This window comes from Suncus etruscus, chromosome 11, assembly GCF_024139225.1.
Source record: "Suncus etruscus isolate mSunEtr1 chromosome 11, mSunEtr1.pri.cur, whole genome shotgun sequence".
In the NCBI taxonomy this organism is placed as follows: domain Eukaryota; kingdom Metazoa; phylum Chordata; class Mammalia; order Eulipotyphla; family Soricidae; genus Suncus; species Suncus etruscus.
In genome coordinates, this window is record NC_064858.1 from 57,601,464 (window position 1) to 57,617,706 (window position 16,243).

The following is a 16,243-nucleotide window of genomic DNA, read 5'->3' on the forward strand; positions in this document are numbered from 1 at the left end:
GCCCAAAAACAATGAACAAACAAACAAACAAACAAACAAAAACCTGAGATAAGAAATTCCCAGCACTGCATGTGGTCCTTGAGTCTGGCCAGGAAGATCCCTAAATAGAGCCAGAAAAGAGACCTGGGGAGATGTGGGGTGGATCCTAAAATTAAGGTGGTGAGGCTTGGGAAAATCTTAATTCTCCTTTATATTTTGTCTTTCTTTCTAGGGAAAACCAAGACCAGAATTAACTTGGAAAAAGGATGGTGAAGATATTGATAAGAATCAGATAAACATTCGCAACTCTGAGACAGACACAATCATCTTTATCAGAAAAGCAGAGAGGAGCCACTCTGGGAAATATGATTTGCAAGTCAAAGTGGATAAATATGTGGAAAGTGCTTCCATTGAAATTCAGATTGTTGGTAGGTTGGGAGGAAGGGTTCTGCCATAGTATGGCAACTAATGTTTCTTTGGGTTAGAACAAGAATTAGGAGGACCTGGGATGTGGCTCAGTGGTAGAACACTTGCCTGGCATTAGTGACGCCATGAATTCAGCTCACAGCTCAGCAGTAATAAGAATTGTAATAATTGGGCCTGAGTGATAGCACAGCAGTAGGGCGTTTGCCTTGCACACAGCTGACCCAGGACGGACCTCGGTTCTATCCCGGGCATCCAATATGGTCCCCCAAGCCAGAAACAATATCTGAGCACATAGCTAGGAGTAACCCCTGAGAGTCACTGGGTGTGCCCCCCCAAAACAAACAAACAAAAAGAGGAGGAGACTTTGGATGCTGCTCTGTACCTTGGATGTGGCCTGACCTCTTTCTAACAGAAATCACTGTGGGCAGTGTCTGCAAGAATACTACCCCTGTAAACCAGGAAAGAACATTTCAAACCCTCTTCTGATAAGAAGGTACTGTAAGAGAGGGAAAATTACTTTTCAGTGATGTATGAATTCATCCTTTAGACCGTCCAGGTCCACCCCAAGTTGTGAAGATTGATGATGTGTGGGGAGAGAATGTTGCTCTCTCATGGACCCCACCCAAGGATGATGGAAATGCTGCCATCACAGGCTACACCATCCAGAAGGCTGACAAGAAGAGTATGGTAAGGTTGGACTCTTCCTTGGCAGCACACAATCTCCTGGGATATAGTTAAGGGATTGTGGCACAGTGGAAAGAGGAAGAACTTGAATGTTTGAACTTGAATCTCATAATGTTACTTAATATAATACCCCTGAGCATCAAAAAAAAAAAAAAAGAAAGAAAGAAGGAAAGAAAAAAAACAAAAACAAAAAAAGGGTTTCTAAAGACATAAAACCAAGTGATAAAATAATACAATGAATGCTGAAATTATTATGTACATAAAGTACTTAGAAGTAGAGGAAGGTATAATCCCAATTGTCTAGTGTTCTAAAAAAATACCTAAGACACATGTATAATAAAAACCTAAGGCAAGTTCCAAGAAAAAATCTTTTCCAATATATGCTTTTTGTCTATTTCCTCTATTAGTGTTAGTTAATGTAGTATTCCAATATAGATTTCTACTGGTTGCATAGTGAACTTCAAAACCACTATATTTGCTATAAAGGGGGAAATTATAAATTAATATAACTTTTCTTCTTTATACATTCAGTTATTATTTAGTCATTGTTTAGTAGTTACAAATATTCCAACAACATTTTTGTGTGTGGGAGTGGGTGTATGCATAGAACCCACTATGTCTCAGGTGCTGTGATAAGTTCTAGGGTTTTGAACTTTACTGTGTAACCAGTAGAAATCTGTATTGAAGTGCTATTTTAGTGCCACTAATGGAAGAATATACTTATTTCCTGTAACTGAAAAGAAATGTATATCTTTGCCATCAGCATGTTCATCCTAGTGGGGGAAGTAGGAAATAAACAAGCAAAATATAGTAAACACATGATATAGCTTAAAATAGTGACTTACCCAGGTTAAGGTGACAGAGTTTACAAATGATAGGACAAATATCTGAACAAAAACTTAATAGCATTCAAACTAATAGTAGGTGAATTTATTTATGGGCAATGTTCATTTTTCTCTAGTGATTTAGCATCATCTCATCCTCTGATTAGATACATTGACACTATAGCCCTATATATTTTTATTTTCAAGAATAAATAGCTAAGTCAAGGTTGATTACAAACATTGTACAGTTATGAAGAAATGATGAAAGTAGTAGTTGACATCTAGATGTACGTATATGCCTTATGTAAAAATAAAGATTAAATATAGTCAAGTAGAAATCCATGATAAAGTTATACATTGCTAGTAATCAGTGTGAAAAATGAGCACAAGTTTTCTTTCAATTAAATTAAAGCATCTCCAATAGCTAGAATAATTGTCTGTTTTTAGGTATTTTTTTTTCTAAACTGAATTATTTTGAATTATTTTTTCTTTCAGGAATGGTTCACTGTCATTGAGCATTATCACCGAACCAATGCCACCATTACTGAGTTGGTCATTGGAAATGAATATTACTTCCGGGTCTTTGCTGAAAATATGTGTGGCCTCAGTGAGGATGCAACAAGAACTAAAGAGAGTGCTGTGATTGCCAAGGATGGTGAGTTGATAGAAGTCTGGATTAAGTGGAATGGACTGAAGGAATAAGAGACAGAGCAAAAGAAGAACTAAAAGTTAATAAACACATTTGGGGTGGGGGGTTTGGGTTACTTCTGGCTCTATGCTCAGAAATCGCTCCTGGCAGGCTCAAGGGACCATATGGGATGCCGGGATTCAAACCATCGTCCCTCTACGTGCAAGGCAAATACCTTACTTCCATGCTATCTCTCCGGCCCCAATAAACACACTTTTTAAATGATGGTAGAAGTATCCAATTTTAATTTTACAAGTAAAAGCTTTTAAGGAAAATCATATTATTGTTGCATTAAAAAGTATAAACATGGGGCTAAAGAAATAGTACTGGATTTAAGGTGTTGCCTCGCTCTCAGCTTAACTCAGTTAGATCCCAGGTTTAATAATGACACCCAGGAGATGCAGAACAAGCCCCCAAGCACTGCTGGATGTGACCTCAATCCTTCCTCCACCTCCCAATACAAACATTTTTTAATTCCAACAACTAGGCAGTATGTTTATAAATGAATAAAATCACAGTGGAAAAAAAAAGTGTATATTTATTTCTTTTATTCCTGTGCACCTTCAGTGGAACACTACATAGAATCCATTCTGGGAGCCAGAAGGGGAACTGAATTCTAGCTCATCTTTTCACTTCCTCATAATCCATAAACCACTCTTCCTGAAAACTTTGTTATATTCATTAGGAAACAAAGCTTATCCAGTGCTCAGACATCACATACTAGTATTTGTTTCAATGTTAAATGACCAGTCTGACTTTTGACCCCAGGAGCGCTTACATTTGTGTTCTTTAGAATGAATGTAATGGGGGTGGTTCCCTCATGGTTTCACATGTTCTAAACTCTGGGCAATTTTAATTATGAAACTGCAGATAATCTATGTTCTGGCCAATTTGCCTAATTCCAGTGCTTATTTTTCAGGTAAAGTTTACAAAAATCCAGTGTATGAAGACTTCAATTTCACAGAGGCACCCATGTTTACTCAGCCTCTGGTGAACACCTATGCCATAGCTGGTTACAATGCTACTCTGAACTGCAGCGTGAGAGGAAACCCTAAGGTACTGCTTGGGACTTTAAGTCACTTCAGCTTAATCTCCTAAACTTCCTCTTCTATATTTAATATCTTAATAATAGGGCTTAGAAAAATAGGAGGTAACACACTTGCCTGGCACACAGTGGACCTTAGTCCCTGACACCATATGTGGTTCGCCTGAAAACTACCAGGAGTAATTCTTGAACACAGAGCTGAGAGTAATCCTTGAGTACCACAGGGTCTGACAGAATTTTGTTACTGAGTGTTCTATCCCTGGGAGCATGGAGAGAAAAGTAATCAAGAACTTGGAAAAATTGTCTAGACTTTCATACATATACCATGAGTCGAAGCAGAGACATCAAAGATTGGCCATGTAGCAAAAGGCGCTGAATCACATGAACTGATGAGAAGTTGGTCCATTCAATTGGGAGTAACCAGGAGACTGCCTAGATGTTGGAGTCAAGTAATTGGATATTATTTCCTGAGCCAGCCTCGAATAGCCCCTGAGCATCCGCAGAAATGGCTGCACTCCTCCCCACCCCACTCCCTTAAACAGTTCTCAAACTGTGCCACAGCACTATCCCCACATTAGTCTGGATCTTCCCTATCTACCTCTCAGTCTCCCTACAAACCCTATTGAGCCAGATGTCTTCCTAGCCCCATCTTTTTAGCTGGGCATTACTTCTCCAATCTGAGGCCAAAGCACCCTTTTCTCACTTCTTTCAGAAGCACTGAATGAAAGCCAACATCTTTCTCCAGCTCAGCACCCAGCACACACAAACCCAGCACACACAGACCCAGCACACACACACAGACCCAGCACACACACACAGACCCAGCACACACACACACACACACACACACACACACACCTCTTGCTTTCCTATGACGACAACCTTGTCTTCTTTCTTACTCAAAGGCCTCAAACCCTTTCCTTTTTTCAATTAGATTGTGCCTTCTGTCTGTATCATAGTGACCATTGTACCCTCCCCCTTCAACTTACCTGTCTTCAGAGACATCACACCCTTCTTGACTGCCAGTTGTGGAAACCACAACCCCATCTTCCTGTGAGGATTGCCTTGGATAAATCAGTTGTTTCTGTAGGCCAACCTCACCTCTTGGCCCAGGTTCCCAAAGGCCAGTCTCCTTCCTTTCAACCAATTTTCTGAAAAATATCCACAATATACAGGATATAATCAGAGACTTGTACATCACATTTAAATATAAATAGGTCTCAGGGCTATGTGTGTTCTTGCTATAGGCACTGAGTTTGATTCTCAGGACTACATGAAAGCCCCCTCCCCAGAGCACTGCCAGGTAAACCCCTGGGGGTTTCCAGCACTTTGAGGCCAAAAAGCATAGGCAGAATATCTCTCACAGTGACCTTACAATCTTTTTGGTACTGCTGGAGCAACACTCAATGCAGTGCAATAAAAAGTCAATAAATGTAATTAAGTCTGTAATGAGATTGCTCCTGAGGTCCTCTGAACCAATCTAATCCACTTCTGAACAGTTCCTTTGAGGCTGTCTATAGAGGTAGCTTAAAGGGCTGAGTGCAGGCTTTACAAGCGGGAGGTGCTAATTTCATCCCTGGCACCGCATGGTCCCCTGAGTACATACAGGAGTGACCATTGAGCCCCACCAGGAACACCTTGCCTCATATCCTCCCCAAAACACAAAGAATCAGAACTGCTCATGTGTTTTCTTGACAAGCACTAAACTGAATTTAATTTGAAAGAAATAGTGCCCAAGTATATGTGAATTATTCATTGATGCACTTTCTAAACCAGGCTTTGGATTCAATTGTGACCTTTGATGATTTGCTGACATGCTAACACCAGAGATATTGTTGCCTTTAACTCATTCCTAATTTTAGCCCAAAATAACTTGGATGAAAAACAAAGTGGCTATCGTGGATGACCCAAGATACAGGATGTTCAGCAACCAAGGTGTCTGTACTCTGGAGATTCGCAAGCCCAGCCCCTATGACGGAGGCACTTACTGCTGCAAAGCAGTCAATGAACTTGGAACAGTGGAGATTGAGTGCAAGTTGGAGGTGAAAGGTATGTCAACCAAGAACTGTGCATATAGACTGAAGAAAAAGAGGATTGTTCCATCACTGTCCTTCTTGGGGGATTATTTGCCAAATATCCTAGGGTGGCAGAGGAGAGGGATAATATTTTTTTACATTCTGCATTCATTCTAAATTATTTATTGAAAAGTATTTGATTATTTAAGTTGATTATTAAATTGTGGGTTTATTTTGTTTTGTCTTGGGGGGTTGTTTGGTTGGGTTTGGTTTTGGTTTTGGGGCCACACCTGGTGGTGCTCAGTGGTTACTCCTGGCTCTACTCCTGGTGGACTCAGGAGACCATATGGGGTGCTGGGGATCAAAACCAGTCTGCCGTGTACAAGGCAAGTATGCACACTGTGCTATCACTCCTGCCCCAACTCTGATCATTCTTGATAACTTAAGGGAAATTAATATCAATGGAATGCCAGTATGTTATGTACATGTATACATGAATTCAGTTAAGGGGCTATGGCTAGGTTAGAGCAAAACTCATCGAATGAAACTTCAGTAAAGGAATTTGCACTATATTTTTTGTAAGTTGATTACTATTGTGTGAAATTTCAAACACATAGAAGGGTAAGTTTTCTATTTTAATGTTTAATATTGGAAATCTAGAGTATAGCATACTCATGGTATATTGACAGTAATTTTTAAGATATAATCACAGAATATCCATGTAGAGGTACTCATTTCATTGGACTCATTTTCATAAGCATTAATAAAACACATAGGATATTACATAAATATATCTGCATAATCTATGTAATTTTATATTTATTGAACATAGTTTTTGTGCAAGTCTTTTTCTTGACAAATAAAAACTACTTCAGGATACCATAAAAGCCCCTCAGGTTGTCAGAGTCAACATCACAGGAAAATAAGTGAATGGATCTGATTACCTTTTGGTCTGATCTTTACTGTGGAATATACCATTCTCTTTAATTAAAGTCTTTTTTCTTCTCTCACAATAATGAAAAAAGTTATAATTTATAAGTCAGAAGATAACATTCTTAATATCTGGTTTAGAAAAAACATAGTAAGTGTTTAGGTATTAATATTTAAGTCTGAATCTAGTAAATATAGTAGTAAAACTTATTGAAAATCATATTTTTCACTTAAATAAAAAACAAACAGCATTCTTAACTAGTACAGTACATATCTCCCATGTCTGAGCCAGTGGGTTCGTGGCCTGTCACTAGAAACAAACTTAAACAAGAGCACAGTTAGTATTCATTCTGTTATGATTTCTCTTATTCTCCAGTAATATAGCAGTTGAAAAATTGAGAACTATGGGCTGGAGAGATAGTATGGAGTTAAGGCATTTGCCTTGCGTGCAAAACGTTAGTGGTTCAAATCCCAGCATCTTATATGGTCCCCTGAGCCTGCCAGGAGCGATTTCTGAGCCTGGAGCCAGGAGTGACCCCTGAGCACTGCTGGGTGTGACCCAAAAACAAAAAAGAAAAGAAAAAGAAAAATTGAGAACTAGACAAGTTTTCTCATATATAAAACAAAATATTAAAGTATTATCATTATTATTGGGCATACTATCATTCTTAAAAAAGTTTATTTTATTATTTAACTTTTATTTAAAGCAATACTATTAATGATCGTGTTTCTAGCATGTAGCATTATAGCGCCACATCCTCCACCAGGGCCTATTTCCATCCACCATTATCTCAGTCTCCCCCTTTCCTACCCCTTCCCCACCAATAAGCTCAGTTATATAGATCAGTCCTCATTTTCTGTTGCCTTTTGCCTTTGGTTTTTCTCTTACTATGTTTCTTAAGCATTGTTATTTTAGATGTTGATTAGTTTTAAATACAGGTGAAGGTCATAGTTGCCAACATACGGTTTCAAAAGTTATTCCAAGTTATTGTTGGTCTTATGTTTCAATGTCCCAAAACAACAAAGGGAAAAACACTACCAGGTCTGCCTGTTTTGGAAATAGCTGAATGCTTTTAAAGATATAAAGAATTACGTATCCCGGGGCCAGAGAGATAGCGTGGAGGCAAGGCATTTGCGTTTCATGCAGAAGGTCATTGGTTCGAATTCCGGCATCCCATATGATCCCCCGAGCCTGCCAGGAGTGATTTCTGAGTGTGGTGCCAGGAGTAACCCCTGAGCACTATCCTAAATGATTCACCATTTTGGATCTTCTATGAAAGCAGTAATGTTATACATATTGATGATCTATTAATAGTACAATAAATATAGTTTAAAAAGGTACAATAAATATCATAAATGTGTAATAAATTCATAATGATTTGGTTTAATACTATAAATTATTTTAGTATAAATGCGTAACAAGGTTATCAATTGCAATATATTAGTAAAAGTTTTTGACCCTTCAAAGTAAAGTCAAGATTGTTTATCATCAGATTGTTATTCTACAATACGTGTCTTGAATCATGTTAAGCTATGAAAATAAATAAAGGTAAGCTTGTCAAATGAGAAAAAAATAAATACTGGTATAAATATTCTAATTCTACAGTGATATATCAAGGAGTAAATACCCCTGGACAACCAGTCTCCCTGGAGGGGCAGCAACAGGTTTTAAAAGTTCATATTCCACTGAAAATTTCTATTTTTCTGTTCCATTCCTCTTACATGAAATTGCATTTTGCATGTAAAGCTTGACTGTCTCATTTGCTTTTAATTGAATTCTTAGCAACTCATGGCATAGAGAGCTTATGCCATGAACAAGGAAGGCCAAATTATTCAAGGATATTAAGTTATATAGAAGTGAAGTTTTGACAGAAAACCAAGTCCTCACAAATAATATGGTCCCCCAAGCCTGCCAGGAGCAATTACTGAGAGTAGAGCCAGAAGTAACCCCTGAACGCTGCTGGGTGTACCCAAAAACCAAAAAAAAAAAAATCCTTGAGCACAGAGCCAAGAATAAACCCTAAGTGCCACTGGCTGTGACCCAGAAAAACCCCTAGCCCCAAAAGCCAGAAGACCACATTTGAAGATGGCCTCATTTTAGATAGTATAGTCAAAATAGCAATCAATATCATTTTTAAATATATGCTAATGTAGAAATAAATGTTCCTTTTAAAGATTTTTAGTGTAGTTTCTTGTATTTATGTAGAAAATCAGAAAATTGAATATTTTAAAATTGCAAAATTATTTTAAAAATATTCTAGGCATATTTTGATGAGGAATGTACAAAAATAAAAATTGATCTAAGACATTATTTTAGAGATTTGTTCACATCTCAACCTTAGCACAACCTCAGTGCTCTCTCTCACTTTCTCTCTCTCCTCTCTCTCTCTCTCTCTCTCTCTCTCTCTCTCTCTCTCTCTCTCTTTCTCTCTCTCTCTCCCCCCCCTTCCCTCCCTCCCTATTCCCAACCTTTAAGATTCAGCCACACTCAAATTGAAATGTGTACTCTGGCCTCTTTCCTCTACAGATAAACTTGTATTCTCTTTGAATCTCTCTCTTCTCTCTCTCTCTTCCTGACTCACTTCTCTCTTCCTCCTACTTTCTCTCATTCCCTCATATTTCTCTAAACAAAACTATTTTACTCCCCTCAAAATAAAGTTAAGTTTTAAAAACATCTCTTTTTTAATTTAATTCATCAGTAGAATATCTGCAAACCATTTCCTTGTAGGATATTTGAATATTTTCTTAAGATCAAAATTATTTCAGATACTTGTGAACTAAGAGGAATGAAATTCAAGCAGTTTCTAAAGAGATGAAGTGATGAAATAGGCCATTTGTACATGGGTGGTTTGCATTTGAAATAATGAAATAAGAAGCTATTTGGCATTGGATCAGCCACCCCATGTAAATTCAATATTAATCTATATCTAATTTTACAATATTTGCATTTCCAGAGACAATGTCAGATTTCAAAAAGGGAAAGAATTAGGACTTTTAAAGTTTTGTAGATTATACCTTCTAACCTTACTTTTTTAAAGTATTTTATTTAGTCACATATAATCAGTTCAGTATACAATATTATGAAATGTACTAGTCTGATATTTATATCAACTTGATAATTTTGCCTTTTAGAATTTCAACATATATATGCAAACTAATGCTTTGTTTATTGTCTCTGTTTTTCTTTTGTTGAAAAACAATATATATATGTTGTAGGGTTGTTTTTAATCTAATGCTTTGAAAGCTCTCACAATAAGTATTCATTCACTGTACAATCCAATTGTATTTGCCACCTATTAAGGCAAAGTAGTTGTGCATATTAATAAATGTTTTACATATTAATGTTCTTTTGAAGTGATTGGATCTCTGCCCTTCACTCCATGTGCTTTTATTTTCTTATATCTTCACATGACTAAGGATTAATGAAATCATCTCATCATAATCATAATCATAATTTCATCCAACAAATACTCAACTTTGATTTTAGCCCTTTCTTAATGATTATAACCTCTTTTTCTTTCTCTTTTCCTTAGTCGTAGCACAATAAGGATGTTTGAATGTGTATTACCCTCTAAGGTAAGCTTTCATATGGTCTTGGCATATGAAGCTTATGACTAGCATAAACCATACCAAGCCTATCGTGTATGGCATGATTTTCATTATGCAATCCAAATGAAAATAGACCATATAAAAATCTCTAACTCTATAGTTTTGATTTGTATTCCAGTACCTTGAAATTAACAGTTAACATTTATTCATCACAACGAACTTCTGGTGACATGAAGCCAATTGTTGAATGGTGTGGAGCATGAATCTAAAGCATTTAATGTAGATGAAAGTGAATGATACCAAGCATTCTGAACTCTTTGCATCAAGGAATGGACATGTACATAGTGGCATCATTTTCTACCAATCTGTGATTTGATCTTTTGTTTTTTTTTAAAGAGGAGAATGACTTACTCAAATGTGCATTAAAGAAGTTTTAAGTATGTTCAGATGGCATGCTGCTTTGGTCTGAGTATGAATTTATTAGCAAGTAGTAAAGCATTTTTCTAAAGGGCCATGCATTTTCATGGCTTCACCAGTTCTTTCATGAAAGTGACTTTTAAAAGCAATTATAATTTTAAAATAAACCTACCAGGTAAGTCTGAATTTTTAATTGGTGTCTCTCTCACCTTCAGAAGGTATTGGATGGGTTTTACAATTTTTAACAAAATATTTCTAGTTCTTGCACTTGGACAATACTCTTTCCTTTCTTCTCCAATGTGCTCCAATTGGAATTCTATGCTAAATCTAAAAAAATAATTGTAACAGGCTGTGCCTCATATTATAGTATGCATTTATTCTGTCATTCAATCTAGAGAGGAATTTAAGCTAAAATTGAATAATAATAGGGACAGGAGGGAGGGGAAGTGCCTTGCATCTGCCTGGAACTTGCTTTTCCTTCCAGATGCCAAGTGCTTTAAATTCTAAATGTACTAAACCCGGGAGAAGAATTCCAAGCAGGAACTTGAATGGATCTTTGTTACTAACTTGAATGTAATTAGTCCCATTTCCTGGCAGCTGCAGGAAGGACTGTTTTGGTGGGTTTTATGTCTCTTGCCTTGACTTTGTCCTCCCTTTTCTGTCCTCTCCAGGTGGTCTTTCCTTCTGCAGGCTCCTCTTGCAAGGCGTTCCTCCTAACATAATTGATTCCTATTTGCGAGACTTGCAATCAAGCAATCCTGAGGAATACTAAGAAATATTCCATGCCCCCTCTCTCCTCCACTGCTTTGAAATCGGGTTGCAATGAGAAAGTCTTTTCTGTTTTTTCGCTAGGCACACAATTGTGGTTGTTTTCTTTCTTCTGAAAGTTGAGAAAAAAAAAACTTAAAAAGTTTGTGGAGATTGCTTCATTAAAAATTGCCAACAAAATCTCACTGAAATCAGCATTTTGGTCATTATTATCTGTGCTTGGTCACGGAACCTTACCAAAAAGCAGACAAGGAATACGTAAAAGTCCTTTTAGTATAAAGGAAGGGGCTGTAAGTAGATGCTTTGAGTTCCCTGGACAAAAGGGTATAGTAAATGATGATAGACTTCTGGAAACTTTTGTCTTCCAGCTCAGACTTTTCCAAGCAGAGCAGTTGTTCATTTACACCGGATCTGAGCCCCTGATCCTGTGAATACACTAGAAGGCATTCAGACTCTTCTCTCAACCAAAGAAAATTCAACGCAACAAATAGCACAAGCAATGAGAAAATGACATACTATTTGCTTCTGTTTTGGGGTTAGGTGCTAGACAGACCTGCTGGCCAAGACCAGCAGTGCTGAGGAACAATCACAGACTCCCCAATCATGAAGAAAGTAGGGTTTGCTGAGGATATCCATGGATACCTATGTGAATGTTTTCTAAGTTCAAAAGTGAAGAAGCAGCTGTACAGGGTTATCATCTTTCTTTTTTTGTTTTGTTTTGTTTTGTTTTGTTTTGTTTGGGGGGGTCACACCCAATAATGCTCAAGGGTTACTTACTTTTATTTCTGCACTCAGAAATCGCTCCTGGCTGGTTCTAGAGACCATATGGGATGCCAGAGATTGAACTTTGGTACATCCTGGGTCAGCCACATACAAGGCAAACACCCTACCACTGTGCTATCTCTCCGACTCCATCATCTTTCAATCACATCCTTCATGCAGCCTGATGCTAGAGAGAGAATTTCTGTTGAAGAAGTGGAATAGAGGTGAAAGTTACCACAGTCTTATTCTTTTCATCCTAGCTTCCTTCTTTTCCTGGGTTTGGAGCGCAGTAGTTTATCACCTATTGTTGGAACAAGAGTTTGTTGTTTGTTTTGGAGTCATTTCCAATAGTGTTCAGGGATTATCTCTGGCTTTATGTTCAAGAATTCACTGCTGGAAAATCAGGGGGACCCTATATAATGCCAAGGATCAAATGTGGATAGGCTACATGCAAGACATGTGTCTTATCTACTGTATTATTTCTCTGGTCCTAAAATAAGAATTTTAAAAATTACCTCATTGAATCCCCAAGGAGCATTGCAGTCAAGTGCTCCAGTCACCTTGGGCATCATAGAAGCAGCAACAGAGAGAAGGGGGTAAAGGGAGTACCTCCTCTGCTTTCTTTCCAGATCAGAGATTTTGATGGTAACCATACCCCAGAGTGCTCTCAGGCACAGATAGGGAAGAAAGAGATGATTCAGGTAGTTGTGTTATGTTTTGAAAAATCAAAGAAAAATGCACTTTCAAGACTAGGGTAGTCTTTCTGTCTTTAAGAATAATGACTATCATCTTGTATTTTCAGTATCTCTGAAATACTGTGTACAATCCCTATGTAGACATCCAATTTAATTTATAAACTATATTTAGACATTGGCTAATATTTCTTAATTAATTGTTGAGAGGGCCATACCAAAGTAGTACTCAAGGATCCAGGCAGTGATAGGGGGGTCAAATTCAGGGCCTCATTTATTCCAGTCTTCCAGCTCTTCGACAAATCTGCCTTATATGTTATATATACATTTGATACATTTACAGATCTCCAGTGATAAGTTAACAATGTGATCCACATCCCTGACTCTAATTGGCTGTATTTTACATAAAATAAGTCTGGCTCATCGGTAAAAATACATCTATTACAAAAAGAAACTAACAAATATTTTCATCATCCGCATTAATACAGAAGGAAGGGAAACTGTCACTTGCTACTAGAAATACTGGATCAAGGTTCTCCACCAGTTCTTTTTAATCATTTTTATTTTGACCAAAGTGGATTACAAATCATTCACAGTAATATTTTAAGTGCATAGTGACATTGAATCAGGGGCATTCCAACCACCAATGCTGTCATCTCTCCAACCCTGTTCCCAGCATGCACCCCATATCCCCCTCCTTTGTCCCCTGGGCTGCTAGTATAAGTGGTTCCCTCTGAGTCTAGCTTGTTGTAGATTGGGTATCGATTCTATTGTCGTTGGCTTTGAATTTGGTGTTTAAGTCTGATCATTTTTATATCTATTCAATGTTCATATGACTGTTTGGTTTTGGTACCCTCCATTTGTTGCATATAAGGCCTTTGAATGGGGCTGGATGGTGGTGGATAGTGATGGAGGGATGAGAGGTCTTTCTCCTCCAGCCCAGGACCACATGTCTCCAACTCCCTCTCCAGCCATGGGATCCGCTGCTTCAGGATAGTGGCAGGGAGAAAACTCATAGGCAGTCAGGGTTCCGCAAATATCAGCTTTATTTAGCCCTGGCCAACATGTGTGGCCTATCAAAACCTCTTATGATGGATCCCTATTCAGCCCTACATTGTACCTTGACTTTTAGCCATCTATCCTCCAAAATCTTCTCAATCTCCTCCTGCCTTTCAGGCCAAGCCTTTTGTTACCTACCAAAGACCCCTCCCAGAAATGGGCAGGTCTTACTCTAAGGTAAAGTTATGTAGAAGATGGAGGTAGGGTGTCATCCATTATTTCCCCCTTAATTTCTTAGACGGAATAAAAAGGTTCAAGTTATGTGGTTCTGTTTGAAGGAAGGAAAAAAGGGGGGGCAAAACTCAGGCAAAAAATGGGAGGAGTCCTTCTAGAGGCCATAAATATCAATTTAAGAGAAGAAAGGGAGGTGCTGGAGAGATAGCATGGAGGTAAGGCATTTGCCTTGCATGCAGAAGTCGGTGGTTCGAATCCCGGCATCACATATGGTCGCCCGAGCCTGCCAGGAGTGATTTCTGAGTGTAGAAGCAGGAGTAACCCCTGAGCGCTGCCAAGTTTGACCGGAAAGAGAGAGTGAGCGCTGCCAAGTTTGACCGGAAAGAGAGAGAGAGAGAGAGAGAGAGAGAGAGAGAGAGAGAGAGAGAGAAAGAGAGAGAGAGAGAGAGAGAAGAAAGGGAAAAAGGAAGAAAAACATAAAATACAAAAAACATCAAACAAAAAATCCGAAAAGCACCACAGCAATAAAAACAATAACCAAAGAATAATCACAGCCCTGAAATAAAAACGAAACAGAGCACAAAAACATAAAACAAAACAAAAAAACAACAACAATAACAACTAAAAATTAATTTGTGCATCTTTTTTTTGCATAGGCACTGTAAATATTGGGGGATTAGAAAGGGTATTCCTCAGGTTGGAGAGATAGCATGGAGGTAGGGCATTTGCCTTGCATGCAGAAGGATGGTGGTTCAAATTTTGGCCTCCCATATGGTCCCCCGAGCCTGCCAGGAGCAATTTCTGTGCATAGAGCCAGGAGCGCTGTCAGGTGTGACCCAAAAACCAAAAAAAATAAAGGGAATTCCCTTGGCCTAGAAATAAAGGGTTTCTCTGTCCTTGAATATACTGTCATGGGCATAACTCCAGACTCCGTACCTGTTCTTTTACTCTCCCCTAGGTCCTTTTGTGGTGTCTGAAACCTTTCTGCTCAGTCATGGATGATAAGGTCAGGCCTCTGTAACTAGAGATCTTGGTATTTGCACAGGTCATAGGGTGGAGCCTAGGCTGGAGTCTTTTTTTACAGTTCTATAAGTTCTGTTCCATCACTGTTGTTTTAATCAGTTCTGTAGTTGGTGGTCTTGGTTTTTGCACCAATCCTAGGACGAAGCCTAGGATGGAGTCTTTCATTATGTTTCCAGAAATTCTGCTTGATTGCAGTTGTCTCCGTCATACCTCTGGAATTAGAGATCTTGGTTATTGTACAGATCGTAGGCCAAAGCCTAGAGTAGGGTCGTTTTTATTGGCCCCAGGATAAGGTCTGCCCAGTCATGGTTGTCACAGTCAGTCTTCTGTAATTAGTGATCTTGGCTTTTGCACAGATCAAAGGATTTCATCTTATCATTAGGTGATGAAGTAAGACAACCTGCTCTTAGATCAAGTTGTTGCCATTTCCTCATTGTCAGGATGTCATATCAAAACTGGTGAATGTTGGTGTCAGAGCAGTATTAAGAAATTCCCAGAGGGAGTTTGGTACCTGGAGCTGTTGCGGAAAACTGTGTTTGTTCTATGTCTGAGATCTAGGGTTCAGGGTTGAATGGTGGCTATCTAAACACATGAAGTCTACGATGGGACCACATGACATAAGTTCAAGGTGAGAGGTGTCCCTGTATTGTAAAATGTATGAGTTCTTATCCCTAGTAGATAAGAACTTATTTCTACATGTAAAATTTCCTTTTTTTATATGCCTTTGCAAGAAGAAATGGTACTATATTATATTGCTGGTGCATTTGTGGGTGAGAGTGTCAGGCACCATCATCTCTGTACCCTGTTTTTTTTTTTTTTAAATGTGGAACGCTTCACAAATTTTTGTGTCATCCTTGCACAGGGGCCATGCTAATCTTCTCTGTATCATTCCAATTTTAGTATATGTGCTGCCGAAGCGAATACTGTACGCTGGTTTTGGCCTGAGCTTTTATCCCAGACAAGACTTTTTCTTGTAGGTTTTTGTACCAAGCAGAACCAAAACAGGTGAAGTGAAGGAAGAGAAGAAAATAAAAACAAGACAAAAAATATATATACACATATATATTTATATATGCACTCACATATATATAAAGGAAAATATAAATGAGTTTAAAAAAGTAATTAAGGGAACGTGATGATGCAGGAGACTACCTTACATTTGGAGATAAACAGGTTAGGAGGTAGTATTATAGAAGTCTTAAACATAT

At 38.2% G+C, this 16,243-nt stretch overlaps 1 protein-coding gene and 1 non-coding gene across 2 annotated transcripts in view; one reads left to right on the forward strand and one right to left on the reverse strand.

Moving 5' to 3' along the window:
* MYBPC1 (myosin binding protein C1) overlaps window positions 1-10,150 on the forward strand; it is a 95,305-nt gene extending 85,155 nt beyond the window's left edge. Inside the window, exons 26-32 of the mRNA XM_049782943.1 lie at window positions 212-407; window positions 953-1,092; window positions 2,409-2,568; window positions 3,521-3,657; window positions 5,509-5,695; window positions 8,198-8,256; window positions 10,125-10,150. Of these exons, the coding sequence (XP_049638900.1) occupies window positions 212-407; window positions 953-1,092; window positions 2,409-2,568; window positions 3,521-3,657; window positions 5,509-5,695; window positions 8,198-8,256; window positions 10,125-10,130 (885 nt within the window). The 3' untranslated portion in view covers window positions 10,131-10,150. The remainder of the gene's footprint in view (window positions 1-211; window positions 408-952; window positions 1,093-2,408; window positions 2,569-3,520; window positions 3,658-5,508; window positions 5,696-8,197; window positions 8,257-10,124) is intronic.
* Window positions 10,151-15,852: 5,702 nt separating this feature from the next.
* On the reverse strand, window positions 15,853-15,959 carry LOC126023541 (U6 spliceosomal RNA). The gene has a single exon (XR_007500656.1). It is a non-coding gene; the product is annotated as a U6 spliceosomal RNA (small nuclear RNA).
* Between the last annotated feature and the right edge of the window lie 284 nt (window positions 15,960-16,243).